Source organism: Alosa sapidissima, chromosome 8 (genome assembly GCF_018492685.1).
Source record: "Alosa sapidissima isolate fAloSap1 chromosome 8, fAloSap1.pri, whole genome shotgun sequence".
Lineage (NCBI taxonomy): Eukaryota > Metazoa > Chordata > Actinopteri > Clupeiformes > Clupeidae > Alosa > Alosa sapidissima.
The window spans coordinates 37755388-37780387 of NC_055964.1; the positions used below are offsets into that span (position 1 = coordinate 37755388).

Sequence of the window (25000 nt, forward strand, 5' to 3'; positions counted from 1 at the left end):
GTCAGATCAATGATTTAGCCAAAGCAAGCAAAGCAGAGAGAGTCTGGATCGGCAGTCCAAGAGAACTTCAGCCTCTGGATCTGTGGATTCGGCAGATGTGCTGTGTGTGCTGTGTGTGTGAGGATTGGTGTGGATTTGTCCAGTGTGTGAGTTTTGTCCAGTGTGCTGTGTGTGTGAGGATTGGTGTGGATTTGTCCAGTGTGTGAGTTTTGTCCAGTGTGCTGTGTGTGTGAGGATTGGTGTGAATTTGTCCAGTGTGTGAGTTTTGCCCATTGTGCTGTGTGTGAGTTGGTGTGGATTTGTCCAGTGTGCTGTGTGTGTGTGTGTGTGTGTGTGTGTGGCTGCAGAAATGTCTGCGCTGCTCCTCTTGTGTGTGTGGATGCTCTCCCTGGGCCGTGATGTTGTCGCACAGGACAGAACGTGAGTAGCGTCTGATTTCTGCACACACACTCATGTTGTCGCTACACACTCATGTTGTCGCTCAGCGTCTGATTTCTGCACACACACTCATGTTGTCGCTCAGCGTCTGATTTCTGCACACACTCATGTTGTCGCTCAGCGTCTGATTTCTGCACACACACTCATGACACACACTCATGTTGTCGCTCAGCTTCTGATTTCTGCACACACACTCATGAGCACTAGGAAAGGTGCACACACACTCATGAGCGCTAGGGAAGGACGTGAGCACACACACTCATGAGCGCTAGGGAAGGACGTGAGCACACACACTCATGAGCGCTAGGGAAGGACGTGAGCACACACACTCATGAGCACTAGGGAAGGTGCACACACACTCATGAGCGCTAGGGAAGGACGTGAGCACACACACTCATGAGCGCTAGGGAAGGACGTGAGCACACACACTCATGAGCGCTAGGGAAGGACGTGAGCACACACACTCATGAGCACTAGGGAAGGGGAGGCATCACAGGTGTGTTCATCTGACACTCAAATCAAACAGTATCCCACAGTTAGCCAAACCGTACACTCAAGGAGTAAAATATCAACCCAAATTTGCACAACTATAAGCATCACACTTTTTGCAAAACAGTAGACACATTTATTTACAAAACTTTATTTATTTATTTGTTTGTTTATTTAAAAGGGACAATGCACATCATTTGCCATTTTTTGTTTACACTCAAAATGTAAATGTGCCAGAGTTAGCAAAGAAGCTAATTAGTGGGTTTGATCCAGCAAGCCCACTATTGTTCTTCTTAAGTTTACTTATTATTATTAGTGGGTTTGATCCAGCAAGCCCACTATTGTTCTTCTTAAGTTTACTTATTAGTGGGTTTGATCCAGCTATTGTTCTTCTTAAGTTTACTTATTATTAGTGGGTTTGATCCAGCAAGCCCACTATTGTTCTTCTTAAGTTTTCTTATTATTATTTATTATTCCTGTTCACCCACTTTTTGGCCAAACTACTGCTCCTAGACTGTTTGAGCTATCGACGCAGTTCGAACTCCAAATATTCAGGCCTGAACCGGTGTAGCTTGCGTGTTACTTTCGTGTCGCTGGCCCTTGTCGTTTTCGCGGTATTCCCGCTTTTCGGCGTTTTTGGGCCCCATTGAAATGAATGGCGGAATGTTCAAGGATTCTAATTCCGATTGTGACATCACAGCTCTAATTGTTTAAGCTTGTGTGGGTACCTGATCTGCACGGGTTACCAGATCTGCATGATTACGTCACAAAATAAATAGAATACATTCTGATTGGTCTATTAGCCGTTGCACTTCCAGAATTTCATTGGTCAGAATGTTGTTTGCTGTTCGATAATTCGCCTGAGTTTTGATTTCTGTTGAAGGACCCAATGTACAGGAAGGAACGCAAGTGTCTTTGAAATATTGAACTAGCCGGCAAGCCGCCCAATCACCCAAACACCGATAGGCTATACCTACCGTTTTTGTAATATAAACAAATAAAACATTAGTTGCAGTATTAAATTGCAAACTTCTAGCCTGTCAAACCTTGAAATAATGAACTACCAGCTAGCCACCAAACATCAATGTACTGTCTTACTTCTAGGAACGTATTTCCAACTTTAGTGTAGACTATGTCACTTAATAGCTAGCCATCAAACATCGATGTTATGTATGTATTTCCAACCTCTTACGTGTCACTTAATATTAATTTCTATACAAACCAAGACGGCGGATTCCTAAAGAAACACAAGCACCCACACGTGTATCTAAATTATGTACCAAAAAATACATGTTACCGTGACTCAAACAGCTGTAAATAGTGTTGAAGGCTGCGTGTAGAAATCCGCTTGGAGCTCCAGTGGAAAATTGAATTGCGAACTTCTAGCCTGTCAAACCTTGAAATACAGAACTACCCAGCTAGCCACCAAAACAAGCAGTCTTACCTATTGTTTGTAATTTAAAGAAAACATTTGTTGCAGTAGGCTCCTAAATTGCAAACGTCTAGCCTGTATATACGGCTCTTCTATTTCTTATCCTGCACTGCCACCTAATTATATATTATCGCTTACAGCCCGACAACATTCGTCAATGAATCTTTATGGGCACTGAGGTGACATGAGGTTAAAACGAGACCCTCGATATATCGGACATTACAATTTCTGTAATATGATTTACATGCAAACTACCGGAAACGTTGACGTTGTTAACCCAACCCTTGACAAAACCAAATCAGACTAAAGAAATTGACGAGCTATACATGTGTGAATAAAATGGGCAGCAAATTAAATTAATTTCTGTCAATCTTACTTTAAGTACCTTTAGTTTAAACCAATGTTTTCTTAAGTTTAAACACGCCACTGTTGTAATATGATGTCTAGGCTACCTTTGCTTCTAATTAAATATACATTTCTAAAATACATAATTTCTAATATCAGCTGATTACACACATAAACAGTAAAATGAAGCTTGTCCATACATTTGGAAATCCATTACCACAAATGACCACAAAAAACAAAACAATTCCAGAGAAAACAGTGGACATGTTTATTAGTGTCTAAAGTGTTCCACAATGTGTGTTGCATCTTGTAAAGATATTCATGAGAAATCAAGCTTCAGTGTCCATGTCTGGTTGGTGCCAGTCCAAATGTAGATCACTGTCTCACTGTCCATTGAGGCCTGTCAACCTGTGAAAATAAAACCAACAATCAGTGTTTTAAACCGGTTTTAAAAACTGTGGAAGAACTTTAGCTTAAAGGTCTATAAATACTGAGAGTCTGAAATAAGGTTTTTGTCTCTTTAGTAGTTTATTAATCTCTGTGCAAAGAGGTCTCATAACAGTGTTTCCTCTACGTTTATTTCAGCATGGCGGCCCACCACGGTTTAATTAATGCCGCCACGGTATCAGAATCAGGGCAGACGCACAATGTAGCTGCAGTTGCTTTTTAAACTAGATGTACCGCATAGCGGTACAAAATATGACCGCCGCTCAGTCCTGTACAGCCGTTCTGCGAAAATAAATCACACTAATCAATTTGTATCCATCTTTTACTCCAACCCCCACTCTTGAAACTTTTGTGTATGCTTGTTTGGCGTGCCTGTGTGTGTGTGCGGCTGCACAGAAAGTAGCCTACTGGTGCTGAAAAGGTGAATAGATTGTAGAAAAGCCAAAAAAGTTGTAGTATTGTTATAAAACCTTTAAAATCTCTAAACAATCACAAGAAGGGCAGTTCATCACAGTTCATCCATTGCAACTGGATTGATGAAAGGTCACTTACACCTGTAGGCTACATTGTATTTGGGAAAAGCAAAAGGTATGAGCATGTTATATTTTTATTTATTTATTTATTAATAAACAAAAACATCTGTCAGTTCCATGCAGTTTTCAACAGCTATCAAAAACAAAGGTCATTTTTGGATGGATGGATTTTTTGTGAATGTTTCTTCTTCTACATAAGATTTTAGTCATCTTTAGTTCATGTGATAATTTGTGCATTGACAATAAAGTAAGTAAGCTTACCAGTAGTCTGAAACGAAATGCAGTTTTACATCTAACCAGTGGTGCAAATAACTGACATGTCCAAATGGGCCTTCATGAAATGCGTCACTAGACTGTTCATACACATTTTAACGGGCCAAGTTGAAGAGCTGTTGTCCGTTATTGTTCGTGCAAATATAGGCTGATTCATGTTCCCTTGCATTGTGTAACTACGGCCCATGGTTAGTCTGGCTTTCACCATACCAAGCTCAATCTTTTAAGAAATCAAAAAATAAATCGCCGGCAGATCAGGCTGGATTCACCCAGCCTAGTCCATGGTAGGCGCCCGATATTGTTTAATTTTCCGATTGAGATATCCACGCTCTGGCTATTCTAAATGCAAAAATGCATCAGGGAGTTATGACAAAACCGTAACTGTTAACAAACTAGATCCTAATAGAAAGCTATTAGCTTCCCTAAGCTACAGGTAGGCCTATAAGGTAGGCCTATTTACAACATAAATTGTCAATAGGCTATGCTGGCGACATATAAAATCTCCTTTGGAAACCAATGGCTTACGCCTTACAGTATCAAGCGGACTTCCAGTTTGCACCCCTTCCAGTTTGCATACCGAGCCAAGCGGTCTACAGAGGATGCAATCTGCTCTGCCCTCCACCCAGCCCTCACCCAGCTGGAAAAAAGAGACTCATATGTGAGATTGCTGTTTATAGACTTCAGTTCTGCATTCAACACCATAATACCACAACAACTCATCTGCAAACTGGACAAACTGGGACTCAGTACCTACCTCTGCAACTGGCTACTGGACTTCCTCTGTCAGAGGCCCCAAGTAGTACGTGTTGGCAACAATACCTCAAGCAGCATCACACTGAGCACAGGGGCCCCCCAAGGCTGCGTGCTCAGTCCGCTGCTCTTCACCCTGCTGACGCATGACTGCACTGCAACCTACAGCAACAATCACATAGTGAAATTTGCTGACGACACAACTCTGGTGGGTCTCATCACCAAGGGCGACGAGACTCAATACAGGTTGGAGGTCGACCATCTGACCACGTGGTGCAGGGACAACAACCTCCTGCTGAACGTCAGCAAGACCAAAGAGATTGTTGTTGACTTCCGGAGAGGTCACACCCAACACCTGCCACTGACCATCGACGGTGCTGTGGTGGAGAGAGCGAGCAGCACCAAATTCCTGGGGGTGCACATCAGTGAAGACCTCTCCTGGACCACCAACACTGCATCACTGGCGAAGAGAGCTCAGCGCCGCCTGTACTTCCTGCGGAAACTCAGGCGAGCAAGTGCTCCACCAGCCATCATGACCACATTCTACCGAGGCACCATTGAGAGCATCCTCTCCAGCTGTATCGCTGTGTGGGGCGGAAGCTGCACTGAATACAACAGGAAAGCCCTGCAGCGCATAGTGAACACAGCTGGAAGGATTATTGGTGCTTCACTCCCCTCCCTGAAGGACATTTACACCACCCACCTCACCCGCAAGGCGACCAAAATTGTGAGTGATGCAAGTCACCCCGCTCACAATCTGTTTGATCTACTGCCCTCTGGGAAGAGGTACAGAAGCCTGCGCTCCCGCACTACCAGACTCACCAACAGCTTCATACACCAAGCTGTAAGGATGCTGAACTCTCTCCCTCCTCTCCCCCCTCCACCCTCAGCTACATAACATCCTGGACATTGGACCCACAATGGCCGCCTGCACTACTCCACTTGTACACTTGTACACTTGTACACTTGTACACTTGTACACTTGTACACTTGACAACTTGGTGTTGTTGTCCTGAAAAACACAACACTTCTGCTGCTCTTACATAACTTGCACCACTATGCCACTTTCTTTATTACTTAGGTCAAACAGAACTACCCAAGCCTTTTATTGGCCTGACTTTGCACTAGTATTTTATTGACTGTCCATGCACAATTTCAACCAAATTTTGCTGCACTTATTTTTTCATTATTATATGTGCCCTCTTATTTACTTACTTTTTTGTTTACTTGAATGTTATGTTTGTCTGTGGACTTAAATTGGTAAAATGTCTTGTCTTCACCGTGGGATAGTGAGAAACGTAATTTCGATCTCTTTGTATGTCTGGAACATGTGAAGAAATTGACAATAAAGCTGACTTTGACTTTTTTGACTTTGACTTAAGCTGCCACATCGTGGCGAAAAGTTTTAATAAAATTCACGCAGCTCCGTGAATCACGGAAAGCGCGAATGAAGTAGTCACTTCTAAATGGGACCCACTACACAGTAGCTTACGGTCTGTTGCTAAAGCAGCCATAATGAAAGCCATAATGAAGGTGTCATTGTTTGGATACTTAACACACACATGCTTTTTAATCTCACAGACTACTACAACTACCAAGCTGGAATCAAAGCACATCGATTCCCCCCTCACACCCTGCACGCACTTAAAACAAATAAACAGGCGTCTCAGTCTCACGCATGTATAGCCATAGGCAAAACTGTATCAGACCGGTGTAACGTTGGTAAATCTTCCATTGCACAGAATGATTTTTGTAGCACGTGCAACAAATAATATTACAATTATGTGTACAGTCCTGCCTTGGATACATCTCTCAAAGTGCGCTCTAAAATATTTGGTTTAGATGTAGATCACGGGTGCGTTAATTTTGAAAATAGAGTATTGAAGTAGCCTAGTGGGTGTTTGGGAATGAACGTTAACTCAAGATGCTTTTTGAGACTTTTTGTGGTCCTAATGCAACACTTTACAAAGCACTGACAGGGCCACCAAGTGAGGCTATGTTCAATTCAACTCGGTAGCTTATCCGTCTGGTCAATAGCCTCGCATTCACGCCACTTTAATCGGAGCATCACTACTTTTTACATCAATTATGGTGCCAGTTAACCTCCATACTCCATGGGAACATGAAAGTAAGACTTGTATAGTTGAAAGCCCACTCACCACATCAAGGTGCAGGCCACGAGTGGGGTGTTAGTAGGACAAGACACCTGTCTCTGCCGGGAGTAATGTGGAGTGAATGCTGAAGGTGGTCTTTTCCGTTGAGGCCTGACGGACAACAAAGAACAACAAAAGACAAACAAAGTTAAGACAATCATTGACAAGGACATACATAGAAAAGCATGACCACTGCTGTGTATAACATACATCGAACTAGAACAGGAAGTTTTCATGTGTTATCATGTTTATGATTAAAATGTATTCGCTGACGCTTTTAGTCCTTGGTTAAAACATAATTCTCATGAATCTCTGTTTCAGTTGGTTTCACCTAGCTGGAGTTAGCAGGCAGCCACAGCGCTACAGTCTTGGGGCATGAACATGGGCAGTAAGTGTAACGGTTGTAGCTGCCTGGTAAAGAGGTCTATGCGAAAATCGCAGGAATTCCCCTTTACTATTTTGGAAAATCGTAGAGTGTTAATGTAACGGTAACAGATTACCGGCGGTTCTCCCCTCGAAACACACGACGACGTATAAAAATATATAGTTTATTAACAATCAAGCTTTAAAACACAGTTCAATAAATAGCCTATGTGAAGTTCACGACCCAATTGCAGTATAAGACCAGTATGAAAGAAATGAAGGGCCACAGAATAAATCAATAGCCCATGTAAGTTCACAGCCTGTTTAGAGTATAGGACCAGTATGAAAGAACTGAAACTACAAAACAAATCAATAGCCTAGTATATGTAAATAGCACATTCTGGCGCCCTCTAGAGGAGGGAGATCTCAGGCTATAATGGGGTTAGGCTCCGTACAGAGGGAACCAACCGAAAAGGGGGGTGTGCGTTTTAGCCAGGGGCTCTCCCTGAGTATATGGGCGCTACTAGGGGTTGCCTAAGGCAACCAACAAGGAAGGCTAAAGAGGTAAGCTACAAAACACAAGAACCACTCACAAAATGGTAATAAGACACCGCAACCTTTTGTAACAAAAAAAAGACACGCAAGCATATACGTGGTGACCTACAGGAAATGTTAACAAGCTGCTACGCTACGGAAAAAAAACACTATAAGAGTAGCCAACCTGCAGAGTATATATATATATATATATATATATATATATATATATATATATATATATATATCTCGCTAGAGCCTCGCTACTGACACACGTCAAGGGTTGGCTCCCTCTGCTGGCGACTAGTGGCAATTGTACGTAAACACCTTGGGGTAAGCAGGTTGTGGGTGGAGCCACTGATACTATTTCCCCCCAACTGAGCCTACACTACAAGTGGCAATATTAAGCACTACACACCAAGCACAGCACACAAATTATGTAGATACCCCACACACTCGCACACACGTGATAAAGGAACATTTGTCAGTAGGTAACACAATCAAGCTAATATTGTACCAGCGGCAGCCCTTCACTACTTGACCAAACCCTGCAATGAATCACATACAATACACTAATAAAGGGGAGTTGAACTGGGTGAAGGGAAAACAATATATTACTGTCCAGTGCCACTTGTGGCCCAACCCCCAGGATTGAAGAGCCGTCTTTGAAAACAGTCTGGAGTGATACGTCCACCAATGCGCTGTCTCTTTAAATGCGTGGCCAGACACCTCCGTCGGGGATTCCTCTAGTGGTGTCTCTGCCCCCTTGACTTAACGATGCAAAATCGGGTGCGTTGAGAAGTTTCAGGCTGGCCGTCGTCACGGGAGGAAGGTCGAGCTCGTTCCGGACTGGGAAATAAAGGGGAGACGCGCTTAACGCCAGTAGACAGTCAACACAAACACACACGCATACACAGGCAAGGGCAGGGCTACTTTCCTGTAACGTGTGGGATTGAGAGCGTTGTTTGGGGTCTTTCCAATTCCTTCTGCTGACGGATGTTAAGGGGGTCGCGGCCTCGGCGGCAGGCGTTCAAATCAGTGTGATCGGTGCGTCCTTCGTCCCGTGCAGATCCACGGTGCTTCTTTTTATGCAGTCGCTGCACCAATCCTCGTTGTTCGTTGATCACTTAATTATTTTGGCCAGCTGTAAAGAATGGCTCACAGCCAACCATGGTAATCACCCCAATTCAGTCCTGTCCCACCCCCCGCATAGTTCAATGTTACACACACACACACACAAAACCATCAACCCATCTAGAGTCCAATTTATATGAAGTTCATGTAGGCTTATGGTCATACAGTCTTAGCAATGCATCCACCCTCTACATTAATAATAGGAAAAAAATAAAAACAATATGCAGGTTACAAGACAGCCACAGCACTACAGTCTTGAGGGCATGAACATGGGGGCTCATGAGCATGCCCCCAAGAGTGTGGTGCTATGGCTGCCTGGTACAGAGGTCTATGCGAAAATCGAGTGGACAATGGAGAAAACGCTTAGCTTACTCCGTTTATGACAGAAATTAACTTTGGTGCCAACATGTTGTAGAAACACAACCCACAACACTGCCTTTATTTGGTGCAAATCTCCTTTACTTTCGTTGGTTAGGCTATAGTCCGCTATTCAATAGGCACAATGTTTTTGGCCAAGTTTTGCTTTAATCCAATTTACCTTCGTTTCTACTAGTTGTTGCTTTTTTCCCCTGCGTCGAATTGCGATTGAGTGCGCATCTAATATAACAGTGGTGTCTCTGCGGAGACATCCACTCTCCATGTTTCATTTTTGCTGTTGTTGCGAGCGAACTAGTAGGCTATGATATGGGAAATGCTTTCAATACGATCTGTATTTCCTTTCCCGATACACGTAAAAAAAAAAACAACGATTTCATAGGTCTACAACTAAGATTGACTCGATCGAATGATGGCCACAGGAAAACCCATTCATAAGTCCTAATAGCTCGTCGCTTTACGCGCAAATGGTTGACCACAAACCAGAGGCTACTAATGAACCGTGGCGCTTAGCTATAAACTGAGGAAAAGGTTAATAAACACACATGTATTAACTCTACCGATAGACGTAAAAAGAATAACGGTTCCATAGGTCTACAACTGTAAGATTGACTCTAACCGAGAGTTGGAAAACCCATTCACAAATTAGACTGTTAGCTAGCCACTGTTAGACTTACATTTCTTCTCACGAAATAACTATGCTAGGGTAACATTACTTATGAGACCAAAGGACTGATTAACGTTGTTTTCATGAGAGGAAGTGATAGTTGTGTAACTTCAAAAATGTTATCAAGCAATTGTTATGGTAAATTCAAGTAATTCATGTATCGGAACTCCCCCTATTACCGTCGGTCCCGTATTTCCACCGTCTTGCGTGTATGTGTCACTAAATATCCATTTCTATACAAACCAAGACAGCGGACAACTAAAGAAACGCAAGCACCCACACCATAGGTGTATCTACATTAGCTATGTCCCAAAAATGACTTTTTACCGTGACTCGAAGAGCTGTAAACAGTGTTGTAAGGCTGCGTGTACACAACCGCTTGGAGCTCCAGTGGAATTTTAATTTCATGACGAGAATTCTCGGTCTAACCGTCCATGTGCCGTTGAAACGGTGTAAATAGGCGACCCATCAGGCCAGCACTATAACTCCGAGCGTGGTAAACAAAATCGGATATTTCAGGCAGTAAATGCTCCCGTTAAGAACCAAACCAGATTTAGTTCAAATCTACACATCTATGGCTACTGAAAAATGTAAGGTTCATTTAGTAAATGTTATTTTGAAGTGTTAAAAAACATCGTTGTTTTAGAATTTCTGAACAAAAGTGGTGATAATTGGGGGTGTTACGATACTTACCTTGATCGGTGGAGAGTTGTTGTTAGCTGGAGGGTGGTGATCTGCTGTTTCCCACGACAAGGTGATATCCAAGAGTAGTTTTTCAGAAAATATAGCTTTTGGCTGAGGATTGCTTTTGACAATGAAAGTGCTACTCTGAGAGCGGCATGAAGAATAAACTTCTGCTGCAGTTATACTTATATGATGTTTCCACTAGCATACGAGCTAGTTTACGGTTGATTTCACTACTGTCAAACAGCAATAAAATAGCATTAGCTAAATAACTCGCAAATATGAGCTAGTTTACAGTTGATTTCACTACTGTCAAACAGCAATACAATAGCATTAGCTAAATAACTCGCAAATATGAGCTAGTTTACGGTTGATTTTACTCAAAGATCCTTGATTACTAGCAAGATAGAGCAACGTAATTCGTTACTATGGGAGCAAAACGGGACAGTTCCAGTCTGCATAAGTGGGAGTGTCACCTTATGTCACTAAATAAACTTTAATAAACATAATTGTGTTCACAGTATTATTGTCTATAATCATGTATGATACCAATGAATCATTCTTTAGGACATGGCCCGAACCGGTGTAACTTGCTTGTTACTTTCGTGTTGCTGGCCCTTGTCGTTTTCGCGGTATTCCCGTTTTTCTGCGTTTTTGGGCCCCATTGAAATGAATGGCGGAATGTTCAAGGATTCTAATTTCGATTGTGACATCACAGCTCTAATTGTTTAAGCTTGCACCTGGCCGAGTTCTGAGCCATCTGGCAGAGCTCTAATGGGCTGGGCTGGGCTGTCTGTGTATATGAAGGTGTGTGCATGTAACTTTTGACCCGTATGTCCGATTTTCATAAATGAGGTACCGTTGGAATCCTCGAATGAAGCCCAGTTCAATGCCTTGAAAGCACCAGTTCTAAAGGTAATGTAAAAAAGATGCGAAGCGCTCTGCCAGCGCTCTGCCATCTTTTTTTAAAGCCAATCCATGTTGATACAGGTCATTAAGAAATATATATATATATATATATATATATATATATATATAAAATATATATATATATATATTTTCCAAATCCATTCAGCCCAGTTCAATGCCTTGCCAGCACCAGTTGTAAAGGTCATGTAAAAAAAGATGAGACAGCGCGAAGCGAAGCGAAGTGAAGCGCTGTCTCATCTTATTTTTTAAAGCCAAACCATGTTCATATAGGTCATTAAAAAAAAAAAAAGTATTTTCCCAATCCATTCAGCCCAGTTCAATGCCCAGCTAGCTCCATTTAAACCTAGTCATGTGTACAATTGTATAGATTATAACTTTGAGAAACACACATTCATACAGATGTTTAGTACATCCACGCAGCACTACCATTCATGTTAAGTTGCTCATCATTGCCCGGCAAGAAGTCCACAATCAATTCAATCATCTTGCCACGATCTGTGGAGCTTACAGACAACAATAAACTAGTACAGGTTTTGTATGTTATTTAAAGCCGACCTAACTATGAGTCCCTTCATGATGGTGTGTTGCAATGCATTCTGGGTGCTGTGCTGTGATTAGAGTTCAAATAAATCGCTACCAAGGCTCCAAATAGCAACACACTTACACCGTAGCATAATGAGGGTATCTACATGTAAACCGAAGCATTGAGAACTGTGTAAGTCTACAGGCAGTTTATTAAAAAGAAAAACAGTACCGTTCACGTCTCGTTCACATATACAGACGGGCGCCATCTTGGGAAAACACAACTCTCTGGGATGTGGCGGAAATCTCGCTATTGTGTTTCCTGAATTCTTACAATCAGGCATTCAAATTAAATGTAATTAAGTAGCATATATATACTCTATAAGTGTATGATGCTTGCATCCCAAAACAACGGCACCCATATAATTGCTGTTGTTTTGAGAAGTATTTCTCATGCAAGCATCATGCAACAATGCAAAAACAATGAAACTAGTGTAGGCCTAATTATATTTTACATTAGTAAAGCAGTACTCTGATGTGCATGGTTTCACAAACTTTTGTGAACAATCTTAGCACTTTAAACATTGACTGTTTTGAAGTGCATGTATAGCAATGTAGTATAAAAATAATAATTGTGATATCATTACAATTTGATAGGGGTTGGGAGGAGGGGGTGGGTTCATGTAGGTGGGCCCTATGACCCCAAAGTATGCCTTGACTGGGCCTCAGGTCAAAGAAGTTTGAGAAATGCTGATGTAGACAACAAAGCAGCAAGGAGGCGTCGTGTGATCATTTAAACAAGTTTTATGACAAGGTCGATGAGGGTGGGAAAAATCGTACATTTCTGTGCAAACTAGTCACATTCAGTCACATTGTCTTTTAAGAAAATGCAGTCCATTTTTCGGTTCCAGCAGCCAACAACCTCAGAACTGACCCTTCAGGCCTCTCAGGAGGCACTGGCCTTCTAACCTAGCGACCACCATAGCAACCAGCATGATTGCCCTAGCAACCAGCATAGCAACCACGTTATTTATGCGTTTTAGCTTATTGGATGTTGCGTTAATGCAGATAACTTTTGATCCGTGTGCCCGATTTTCATAAATGAGGTACCGTTGGAATCCTTGGATGAGGCCGAGTTCCATGCCCCTGATCAAACCCACTCTTGCAGTTCCTCGGAACCGCAATTCTAGTTTTCATCTGTAGTCCCTTGGCAGGTCAACACATCTTCACATTACATTAATACAAAGAATGGAAGAAAGATTTAAAAGAATGGAAGAAAGATTTAAAAGAATGGAAGAAAGATTTAAAAGCAAATTAAGAAAGAAGAAAGATAAAAATAAAAAATACAAAATAAAGATAAAAAATAAAGAAGGGCAGTGTCTAGGATGAGGGAAACTAGATACTGCAGTTTTGATTGTTTTTAATCCATCTCTTGAGTGTGGTTTTAAATGATAGATAGCTGCTGCTCTCTCTGAGTTCAATAGGAAGGCAGTTCCAATATTTTGAGGCCTGTACTAAGAAGACTGTTTGGCAAACTTACTGCGTCTGTACTGTGCGACACAGTTGCCCCTGGTGGCTGCCCTAGTTGCCCCTGGTGGCTGCCCTAGTTGCCCTAGTTGCCCCTGGTGGCTGCCCTAGTTGCCCTAGTTGCCCCTGGTGGCTGCCCTAGTTGCCCTATTCTCCCCTGGTGGAAAAATGTGAAAAACTGACAAAATTAAATAAATTGTATTAAGTAATGATATGGCAGTGGTGAATGCTGATAGGCTTTTTATCTAGTGTTTTTAAGGTTTGTTTATAAAGGGTTTCTATTGGTGTAAGAGTTGTCATGTTTGCTTGGGACCAGCTTGTGAGACAGTATGATACTGAATGTGGAAAAAGATCATGGCATGCATAAAAAGTTTGGCTGCCTCTGTTGTTAGATATCCCTGCTGAAAAAAACAGCTAGAAACCAGCTTATGCTGGTAGCTGGTTTTAGCTGGTTTAAGCTGGTCTTTGCTGGTTTTCTTTCAGCTCTTGCTGGTCTTTGCTGGTGTAGCTGGTTGGACCACCAGCTGGATATGCTGGCGTGACCAACTGAGGAAGCTGGTCATGCTGGTTTGACCAGCCTATTGTGTGGGATACAGCTGGTGTAAGATGGTCATGCTGGTGACCAGCCTGCCAAGCTTGACATGGTTGGTGTAAGATGGTCATGCTGGTTTGACCAACATAAGCTGTCACGGCCAGTTAAACCAGCAGTGTAGACCAGCAACACCAGCTAAAATGACCAGCTTGAGGTGGTACGACAAGCAAAACCAGCTGAATTACCATCATAAGCTGGGGAAACCAGCTGAAGGTATGTTTTCGCAAGAGATTTGCTGGTCTAGCTGGTCAACCATCATAGGGTGGTCAAACAAGCTGGTCAACAAGCTGGTCAACCAGCAAACCACCTTTAGCTGGTCAGGCTGTTTTTTCAGTAGGGATGGCCTTATGTGTCTAAAGTTAGCCAGATTATATGTGATAGTATTAGCCACCTTTTTAACATGCTTTTTAAAAGTTAGAGTCTAAAATGATACCAAGGTATTTAAAATCAGGCGCAAGCATGAGTTTCTCCTTCAATATAAACATCAGCCTGCTGTGCACTTGAGGATTTTTAGAGAAGAATACAGACTGTTGTATTAATTTTGAGATGTAGATATGACCTTTTCAGCCAGTCAGAAACACGGAGCAGTGCTTCAGTTAGTTTAGTTGCAGCCTGCTGAAAAAGTAGAAACACTTTTTTCTACTTTAGACACAGACAACTCAGATAATGACTCCTCTTTGCAATGTCAAGGCATTCCCATCCAAAACTACACAGCCATGAACCAACTGTTTAAACACAACTATCAGGTGTGAAGACACTCGGGTGCTTAACTGTAAACTCAACAATCAGCAGAGGTGGAAAAAGTACGAAAATATTGTACTCAAGTAAAGGTACCAATACTTTGATGAAATATTACTCAAGTACAAGTTAAAATACCGATCTGAAAATGTACTCAAGTAAAAGTAAAAAGTAGTTCATTTAAAATGTACTTTAAGTAAAAGTTACTTAGTTACTTTTTTTTTTTTTGGGGGGGGGGGGGGGGGTACCAGAACAACCAGTTTTACCAGAGACTTTCTAATGAGGAGACACAGCACTCAAAAAATCCTCCATAGTAATGCATGGGGTTAGTTTGTAACGCCAATATGGCAGTTGTCTACACATATCACAACCCTTCCGCAGCAAAACGTCAACATGTGAATACATTGAGCCAATCATGTGGTGTGTTGTGAATACATTGAGCCAATCATGTGGTGTGCTGTGAAGACATCGTGCCAATCATCTGTTGTGATCTCGCCGCTGGAGCAAGATTGGTGTCGTGAAGCCTTACGCACATGCATTTCTGCCGAAATAGATGCCTGATAAGTGCCCAAAAAGCGTTGCAATATGGCCGCCGAGTGGAGGTACTTGCCTAAAAGGACTTTGGTCCTAGCTCGAGTTGCTGCAGCCAGCAGCTAAGGCAGCCATGTTCATGCTCCCAGTGTGTAGCGCTGTAGCTGCAGCAACTCAAGCTAGGTAAAACCGATTGTTTCAGTTTTGTTCATACCGACAGTACTCGGTGATGTTGAGAAATGTCAAAAATGTGAAAAATCACCGGAGTTCTCCTTTAAGTTTGAGCAGTAGTTGATTTTCAAAGTTAGTTGCACTCATCCTTGGTCGCTTTGCAGTGAACAGTAATCCAGCACAACTGAAAAGCCCCTCACAGGCAGCTGAGGCAGGCAGGCCAATGTTGAGTTGCAAAGAGTGGTAACACTTTATTTTAATGTGTCACTGTTACAGTGTACCTACCTAATTAGGTCCAGTGGTACAACCTGTGTAACAACATGTACTATCATAATAAAGTGTTACCAAAAAAGTTTTTTTTAGTTTGGAAACGAGCAGAAGGTTCAGCAGATTAAAGGGCGTCGAACTGGGGGGGAAAGTGGGAAGTATAGGGCCCCAATGGAGGAGAGGGCCCTTGAAAAGTGGAATACGGGGGGCACAACATTTTCAGCAGGCATTAGTAATAACTCAGGTAATCCACACATAAAAAATCCAAACAACTCCATAAGTAGAGTCATGTGTAATGAAGTGGAATAACACAGGGGAAAAGTATTGAACACGCTAAGAAAAAGCACTAAGGCAAGGAAAGGGAAGGAACGAGCTGGAATCTGTAAGTAGTTAGAGCAGGGGTGGGCAAACTGCGGCCCGCGGGCCGAATCCGGCCCGCCAAGCACTTTCATCCGGCCCGCCGAGCATTTCATTTGGTTATCAGGCTGCTCAGGGCTATTTTTTCCTGCAATAGACGGCGTTGGTTAGCTTTACTGCAAACTGCTTTTCACTCTCCTTAGAGAACGTTTACAATGTCAATGTCAAAACATCATGTTAAATAGAGAGAACATTATGTTAAACTAAGTTAACTCTTAGTTATCTCCTTTGCAGCAGATTTAACGTGAACATTATGCGATCCATTTAATTGGGAACGCGTCTGCACTCACGAGAGGGAGAGAGAGCCGCAGGTTCCAGCTGGCTTGTCATTGTCGATCATTGATATCTCCTTATAAGAAAAAATCATGAAGGCAACAGTAGTTCCCACTACTGACCATTTAAAAACTGTGAGAGGACCCAGCCGTAGGTACAGCACTAGCTATAGCGGAGCAGGCAGAAGATCATTGAGAAATAAACGTGAATTAAAGCGACTGCACAATTTATACATTTGTTAAACAGCATAAAATTAGCAGTATTTTTAAGCAAGTAGTATTTTAAAATTAAAATAAATACTTTTCATACTAAATTGTACGCTATAAAAAATGTGTGTGTGTGTGGGGGGGGGGGATGTTGTGCGGCCCGCCGGCCAATTTTAAAAACCCAATGTGGCCCTTGAGCCAAAAAGTTTGCGAGTAGTTAGAGAGTAGTTATCCTTTCTATCTGCACAAATTAATACAAATTAATATACCGGTAAGCTTGGTTAGTAGCCTACATATTGATGGGCTATAAAAAGGTTTTTCATTACCAAGGTGTCACACAAGAAACATTTCATGATGGATAAAAGCAAAAAGCTCTCCCAAGACCTTTGCAACCTTATTGTTGCAAAACATATATCAATGAAACTGGTTACAGATGCATTTCAAAACTTCAGAATCATCCAGTAAGCAGCATGGGAGCCATTATCTGCAAGTGGAAGGAACATCACTGCATCATCAACCGGCCATGCACAGGATCTCCTCGCAATATTTCTGACCAGGGTGTCAGAAGGATAGTCAATTCCAAGAGCCGAGGACCACTCGGAGAAAGCTCCAGACAGACTGGAAGGCAGCCAATTCAATTAAATTCAATTAAACAGTTCTGGAAGTAACTAAAGATCAGGATTGACAAGAGGGACCCCTGGAATCTGTTTAGAACAATGGGCCAAAATCACACCTGTTACTGCGACTAATACGTTTTGTCATACAGGAAATGTCTTGAAGCTGTCATTACAAACAAAGGCTTTTCCACAAAGTATTGAAGAAATTTCAGTAGGCACGTTCAATACTTTTTTCCTGTGTCATTCCACTTTATTACACATAACTCTTATGTTTGGATTTTTTATATGTATGTTAATAAAATGTGTGGTGAAAATTTCGAAAAGACTCACTGGAAGTTTAGGCTAATTACTGAAAAAAAAACATTTAAGCGTTCAATACTTATTTCCACCATATATTTATTTTACCTGAATATTTTAACTTCCAAATTAAATGCCAAAATGAATGTCAGACGAAATTTAAAGTTTGACTGACTGGATTTTGTATACAACATAGTGAAAACTGTCTAAGGTCACTCTCACTCTCCCTTGCCAAAGAGCTAAATGGTTTAGTCCGCCTGCACGATTCATAAGGTAGTCTATCTTTTGTTTATTTAGTTAAGCATCGCTAGTAGGCCTAGTCTGGACCGCTAATTGTTGTACTGTTGGTGCAATGTCTTTCTCCAAGAAAGCCAAGTCAGGTTACCAAAAACAAAGGCCAAGGACTTAGAAACAGTAATTCATGCATTTGTTACATCCCGGTTAGATTATTGCAACTCCCTCTATCTTGGTCTCCCCCAGTCCCAACTTTCTCGTCTGCAATTGGTACAAAATGCAGCTGCTAGGATGCTTACTGGCACAGAGAAATACCAACACATCACCCCTGTTCTGGCCTCCTTACACTGGCTCCCCATTAGCTTTAGGGTCCACTTCAAAGTCCTTCTGATTGTTTATAAGGCACTGCATGGGTTGGCTCCCTCATATATTTCAGACCTCCTCCATCCCCTCTCAGCATCCAGGTCCCTTAGATCTGCCGACAAGGGTCTTCTCTCTGTGGCCCGCACCCACCTCATGCAAAGAGGCGATAGAGCTTTTGCAGTAGCAGCCCCACGTCTGTGGAATTGTCTGCCCCCAGATGTTAGACTGTCTCCCTCCATCACCACTTTTAAATCAAGACTAAAGACCCACCTTTACTCCTTGGCCTTTCCTGCTTCTTAGCTGTCCATCTCTCTCCTCTCTTCTTCATATTCAAGTTTCTTCTGTACTGTTGCTATTAATTTGTTTAGGGCTGTCTATTTGTCTATTGTATTTCTGTATTTGTCTTGCTTACTTTCTCTGTGCTTGCCTTTTATATTTTGCTTGTTCTGATTTGCTTTTATTTTCTATTTTTAGCCATATCCTCTGTACAGCACTTTGGTCAGTGGAAACTGTTTTAAATGTGCTCTATAAATTAAATTTATTTACTAAATTTACATTAAAATGAGGGGAAACAACTGCTAATAAACTTCTTTCCAAAGAAAGGTGAGCACAAACGTCAAAACAGGAAATCCCATGGTGTTTGCTTGAATATCTCCGGAATCATTAGTGCTAAAAGGAACTGAGACAACCCATTGAAATAGCGGAAAATACATACACATGTAATCTGATGCATCTCGTGATCTAGCTCCATCTCCATCACTTCCAGAAAGACTGCATGGCGCCAGCTTGATTCACGTCCTGTTGTAGGCTAGTCTACATGCTCATTATCGCTAGGCTAGTGGTTTAGGTGATTTTTTTTCTCTCCCTTTCCGTTTTCGTTAGTCTTAACTTTTATTTTTACTCAAGGATAGGATTTTTGATGTAGCGAAGTACAATACTTCACTCAAAATGTAATCAAGTAAAATTGAAAATACCAATTTTATAAACTACTTAAAAAATACAAAATACACAGAAAAATTACTCAATACAGTAACGTGAGTAAATGTATTTCGTTACTTTCCACCTCTGACAATCAGTCCTAAACACTGGGCAACAGGTGAGCCTTGTCCTAAACACAGGTGAGCCCTTGTCCAAGCACTGAACAGGTGAGCCTTGTCCTAAACACTGGGCAACAGGTGAGCCTTGTCCTAAGCACAGGGCAACAGGTGAGCCAACAGTGTGCAACAGGTGAGCCCTTGTCCTAAACACTGTGTCATGTTTGGTCCTCAATATACAGGTCTGGTCTTATGTGTGTGTGTGTGTGTGTGTGTGTGTGTGTGTGTGTAGGTATCTGATCACATCTCCTCGGCTGGTGCGGCTGGATGCAGTGGAGACGGTGGTAGTGCAGGTGTTTGACGAGCAGGACGCCACCGTGCAGCTGCACCTGAAGAAGTCCCTGGCCGCAGGGGACACTCAGTATGCCACGGAGACCGTCCAGCTCAACGCAGAGAACAGCTACCAAGCGGCCGCCAACATGCGGGTGAGCTAAGCACACAACAGCTACCAAGCGGCCGTCAACATGCGGGTGAGCTAAGCACACAACAGCTACCAAGCGGCCGCCAACATGCGGGTGAGCTAAGCACACAACTGCTAACATGCGGCCGCCAACATGCGGGTGAGCTAAGCACACAACTGCTAACATGCGGGTGAGCTAAGCACATAACTGCTAACATGCGGGTGAGCTAAGCACATAACTGCCGACATGCGGGTGAGATGAGGTGCCCACTCTGCTATTTCTCCCATACGTTATTGTGCCCACTTTGTGATACGTTATTGTGCCCACTTTGTGATACGTTATTGTGCCCACTCTGTGATACGTTATTGTGCCCACTTTGTGATACGTTATTGTGCCCACTTTGTGATACGTTATTGTGCTGCACTCTGCTATTTCTCCCATACGTTATTCTCCTATACATACGTTATTCTCCCATACATACATTATTCATACGTTATTCTCCCATACGTTTTTCATACGTTATTCTCCCATACGTTATTCATACGTTATTGTGCTGCACTGTGCTATTTCTCTAGTAGGTAGTGGTTAAGGAGCTGGGCTAGCGTGCAGTAGCCTGAAAGTTGTCAGTTCAATTCCCGGCTTTCACCGTTGTGCCCTTGAGCAAGGCACTTAACCCCAAGTTGCTCCGGGGACAATGTGATCCCTTGTAATATAGCTGACATAATGTAAGTCACTTTGGTCAAGAAGTGTCTGCTAAATGTAATGTAATGTAAAATACTGAATAGTAAATACATTTTAACTGAACACCAATGTTTTCGACGGCCGTTGCTTCGCTCAGACCTTATTTGAACCGTATTACCAAAAACTCCATTCATTTTCCCATAGAGATTTTTTTCTTACGAACCAGGAAGCGTTAAAATGCTAATACTAAAATGGTCATTTCCCTTCAGTACGTCGTCTGGGTTTTCGGTATATTCACAGGTTTTCTCAGGCCAAATTTTACCTGTCCAATCAGCGCACAGAGGGAGTGGCTGAGAACGATAACGTTGAGGTTGTGTGCTAGTTTGAGTATGACATACGTCACGACTAAACATTAGCGATTGGCTATGGCACACCAGAGTGGCATTGCTCCGTTGTGGAGCAACTATGCTCGCCCCAAATCTGGCAGACCAATCAAATCAGGCTTTACGATGATGGACAGGTGAGCAACAGCGCCTCGTCTATCACGTCATCTGAGCACGCTTAGGTTGATTATGTTTGCAACAAAAAGGAGACAGATGGCTTCTAAGACCCCATATGGAAAATGCATATTATTTCAATGAGGTTTTATCACTGAAAACGATTTTTTCTGAAAACTTTGGTTGAGATGTGGGAAAACTCATGGTTTCACTTTCATCAAGGGAAAACAGCGTGTTGCATTGTGACATGTTGTTCCCTCGTTCATTTGAAATCTCTTACCACCTGTTCGAGGGATTTGCGACAGCCTTTACCAGCTGTTTATTACATGTTTGTAGCATATCAGTGTTCAACAGAATTATTTTTAAAAACGGAGGGGATATAGGCTATCAGTTTTTGTCCTAATAGCCTACCCTACTACGTATCTCTTAGATTTCGTTAATGAGTGTTGTAGGAGATATTGACGGCCCAATAACAGAAAACAGGCATTTATGGAGAAGAAGGATGGTTTGTGTGGTCTTCCTACATCTCACGGTAAGTTGCTCAGATTGGTTAGGTCTATCCAATTGAGTGCAGAGGCATTCCCCCCTGTATCACCCAATAATTACGTCCTAATGGAGCAGTATCATGTAGTGTTTTGAGTAACCCACTGGTGTCTTAGTAGTCAGTTCTGTAAGAGTTGGCGATTAGTAATGCCTATAGAATGAGATCCTATGTTGATTGGTTATGCCTGTTTTGCTGCCACCGCTCTGTGCTGTTTATTAAATGAAGCTACTAGTTTCATGCAAGCTGCGTCTCCATGCGTCTCTGATAAAAAGTAACATACACAACATATCAGACTCATATTCTGACTAGAATTGAGTATGGCTACGTCAGGCTATCATAATCCAAGATCTCAACCAAAATGTAAGGAAGATATCAAGGCTTTTTTGTCAGGGCATGCACTGTTCACCTCTGTGTTTAAGTGTGTTTAATGCTCCTAATGTGTTTAAGTGTGTTTAATGCTCCCGATGTTTCTGTTCACCTCTGTGTATAAGTGTTTTTAATGCTCCTGATGTGTTTACATGTGTTTAATGCTCCTGATGTGTTTAAGTGTGTTTAATGCTCCTGATGTGTTTAAGTGTGTTTAAGTGTGTTTAATGCTCCTGATGTGTTTAAGTGTGTTTAAGTGTGTTTAATGTTCCTGATGTGTTTAAGTGTGTTTAAGTGTGTTTAATGTTCCTGATGTGTTTAAGTGTGTTTAAGTGTGTTTAATGCTCCTGATATGTTTAAGTGTGTTTAAGTGTGTTTAAGTGTGTTTAATGCTCCTGATGTGTTTAAGTGTGTTTAAGTGTGTTTAATGCTCCTGATGTGTTTAAGTGTGTTTAATGCTCCTGATGTGTTTAAGTGTGTTTAAGTGTGTTTAATGTTCCTGATGTGTTTAAGTGTGTTTAAGTGTGTTTAATGCTCCTGATGTGTTGTGTTTAATGCTCCTGATGTGTTTAAGTGTGTTTAAGTGTGTTTAATGCTCCTGATGTGTTTAAGTGTGTTTAAGTGTGTTTAATGCTCCTGATGTTGCCCACAGATCGTCTCCAAGGACTTCCCGTCTGATGTCACCCATGTGTACCTCCACGCTGTGGGCAGCGGCATTAACCAGCACGAGAGAATTCCCGTCTCCCGTGACAACGGACTCCTCTTCATCCAGACTGACAAGCCTCTATACACACCTGAGCAGTCGGGTACTTACTCCACACACACACGCACACTCACACTCACACTCACACTCACACGCACACGCACACACACACACAAATACATACACAATTCACCTATGTAGCTATACACCATTGCTACACACACACTCACCTGGCCAGCCAAATCTAAGCATACATACTTCACACAATAATACATCAAAGCCATCCATGTCATTTAAATGAAATTAGCAAACAAAATATACCATATTATTTAACATTTAATACTATTTTGCCTAGATGAATACATCTCATTGTAAATTGTAAATACTTGACTTCATTCGTCATTCTAACCTTTCTCTTTGTGTGTGTGTGCAGTGAAAGTGAGGGTCTTCTCCCTGAGTGAAGAGCTGAAACCAGCCAGGAGAAAAGTCACTCTCACATTTCGGGCAAGTAACGCATCAATAGATATGCTGTTGGACTACTCTATAACACATCAGTGCTGTTGGACTACTCTATAACACATCAGTACAGTTGGACTAGACTATAACACATCAGTACTGTAGTGTAGTGTGTGGTGTAGTGTAGTGTTCAGTGCACATCAATAGATATGCTGTTGGTGTGTGTGTGTGTGTGTGTGTGTGTGAGTGTGTGTGAGTCTGAAGGTTTTGGGTAATCTTGTTTCTGTAGGACCCTGATGCCGTGAAAGTGGACATTGTGGACCTGGAGGATGTTAGTGGGATCATATCGATGCTGCACCCTTTTAAAATACCCCTCAAGCCAAAGTAAGGAGCCCCCCCCCCACACACACGCACACACACACACACACACACACACACCCTTTTCTACATTTCTAATCTGTAAGCATGGCTTTACCCTGACATGTCTTCTGTCAGGTCGTGTCCTGACAACTAGTCACAGTCATCTCATGCTAGTGTTCTATACAAACTATCAATGACAATGAGATATTTTTATTATTATTACTATTATTATTATAACTATTATTATTATTATTATTATTATTATTATTATTATTATAACTATTATTATTATAACTATTATTATTATTATTATTATTACAGTTTTTGCTTTGCTTTTTTGCAGAAATTGCTAAACACAATTTCTGAAACCTTGCTCCATTTTCTTAAAACATTAAACACAAAACCTCAGACTCCTCTTGCAAAATCAAACTTTTGTCTCAAAACCGATTTACCTGTGCTCAAAATCAAACACTGCTCTCAAATCCACACTGCTCTCAAATTCCAAAAATATTACCTATTTTGATTGGTCTAGCCCAGTGGATAAAGAGTCCATGATGTCCAAATAGAATGTTTTGATTGGTCTAATCAATCAAAGTGTGTGGAAGTGTGATGTGTTGTCGTGTAACTGTGTCATGTCTTTAAAGGTTAGGGGTGTGAAAGTGTGATGTGTTGTCGTGTCTTTAACCCTTAGAACCCTAAGCTGTTTTTAGGGCATTTTCACTACCTTTATTCATAAGGATTTATTCTGGTCATTGTAAGTGCCACACACACATATTATATATTGTTTTTTTCAGCAAAGTCTAGGCTATCCAGATCTGCCATCATTTCATGTATTAGTACTAGCATTGATTTTATTTTGATTTTTAAAGAATTAAAATATAAAAATCATATTATAAAAATTCTTATATTTTGACCTGTATCTCACCACAGCAAGCCCATAGCTCTACATGCATTTCATGTGTGTGTAGGGCTGACTGTCCTGAAACGGGCAATATAATTGTCATGTTGGAGGGATACTCTGGGGCTGAGCAATTTACAGAAATATGTGGTGTGTGATTTACGGAAATAAATGCCATTTTTTATTTAGCAATGAAAAATGACCATTCTGCGCTCCATATCTGTGACACGAACTGATCTGACCTGACTTGACCCAAGTTTGCCTGTTAGCATGTGTGACTATGGTGTATGCACTCATGATGATTCTCAACTTTTTACTGCATTGCCATGAACAAAGTAAAGGCAAAAAAGGTGTTTCTTTGTTGAACAAATTGGGATGCAATGTGAGCCTTGAATTGGATGCCATGCAGGAATTTGCTAGGATCTCAAAACCGGATTATGAACATGTTTTGCCATAGAGAAACACACGATAGCGTTGTATTATAAACATGCTTTGCCACAAAAACAGACAAAAACGTGGGGTAAGTCCAGCTATATGAAGTTATTATTTTGCTGTCACTTCGTCTGTTTTATAACCCAGAAGGATGTATTTGGTATCAAATGATAGCTCTGTGTCTCCTCTTTCATCTAACATGCGTGGCATATATATCCGATCACGGGTCCGCGAGTAATTACTCCGAGAGTAATGGGTGTGCAGCG

At 41.7% G+C, this 25000-nt stretch overlaps 1 protein-coding gene and 1 long non-coding RNA gene across 5 annotated transcripts in view; one reads left to right on the top strand and one right to left on the bottom strand.

Moving 5' to 3' along the window:
* Positions 1 to 236: 236 nt before the first annotated feature.
* The window catches only part of c5 (complement component 5), a 98543-nt gene continuing 73779 nt past the window's right edge, over positions 237 to 25000 (top strand). Inside the window, exons 1-5 of one of the 3 annotated variants that reach the window (XM_042102266.1) lie at positions 237 to 420; positions 19629 to 19821; positions 22538 to 22691; positions 23022 to 23092; positions 23334 to 23428. In XM_042102266.1, coding sequence (XP_041958200.1) covers positions 350 to 420; positions 19629 to 19821; positions 22538 to 22691; positions 23022 to 23092; positions 23334 to 23428 — 584 coding nt within the window. In that variant the 5' untranslated portion in view covers positions 237 to 349. The other 2 variants (XM_042102267.1, XM_042102268.1) reach the window with 2 other exon arrangements.
* LOC121716115 lies at positions 2949 to 11016 on the bottom strand. Of its 2 annotated transcripts, none has more exons than XR_006033762.1 (4): positions 10627 to 11016; positions 8376 to 8901; positions 6867 to 6971; positions 2949 to 3112 (listed from the first exon to the last, which is right to left on the bottom strand). It is a non-coding gene; the product is annotated as an uncharacterized LOC121716115 (long non-coding RNA). The 2 variants fall into 2 exon arrangements; XR_006033761.1 differs by having other exon boundaries at positions 8376 to 8950.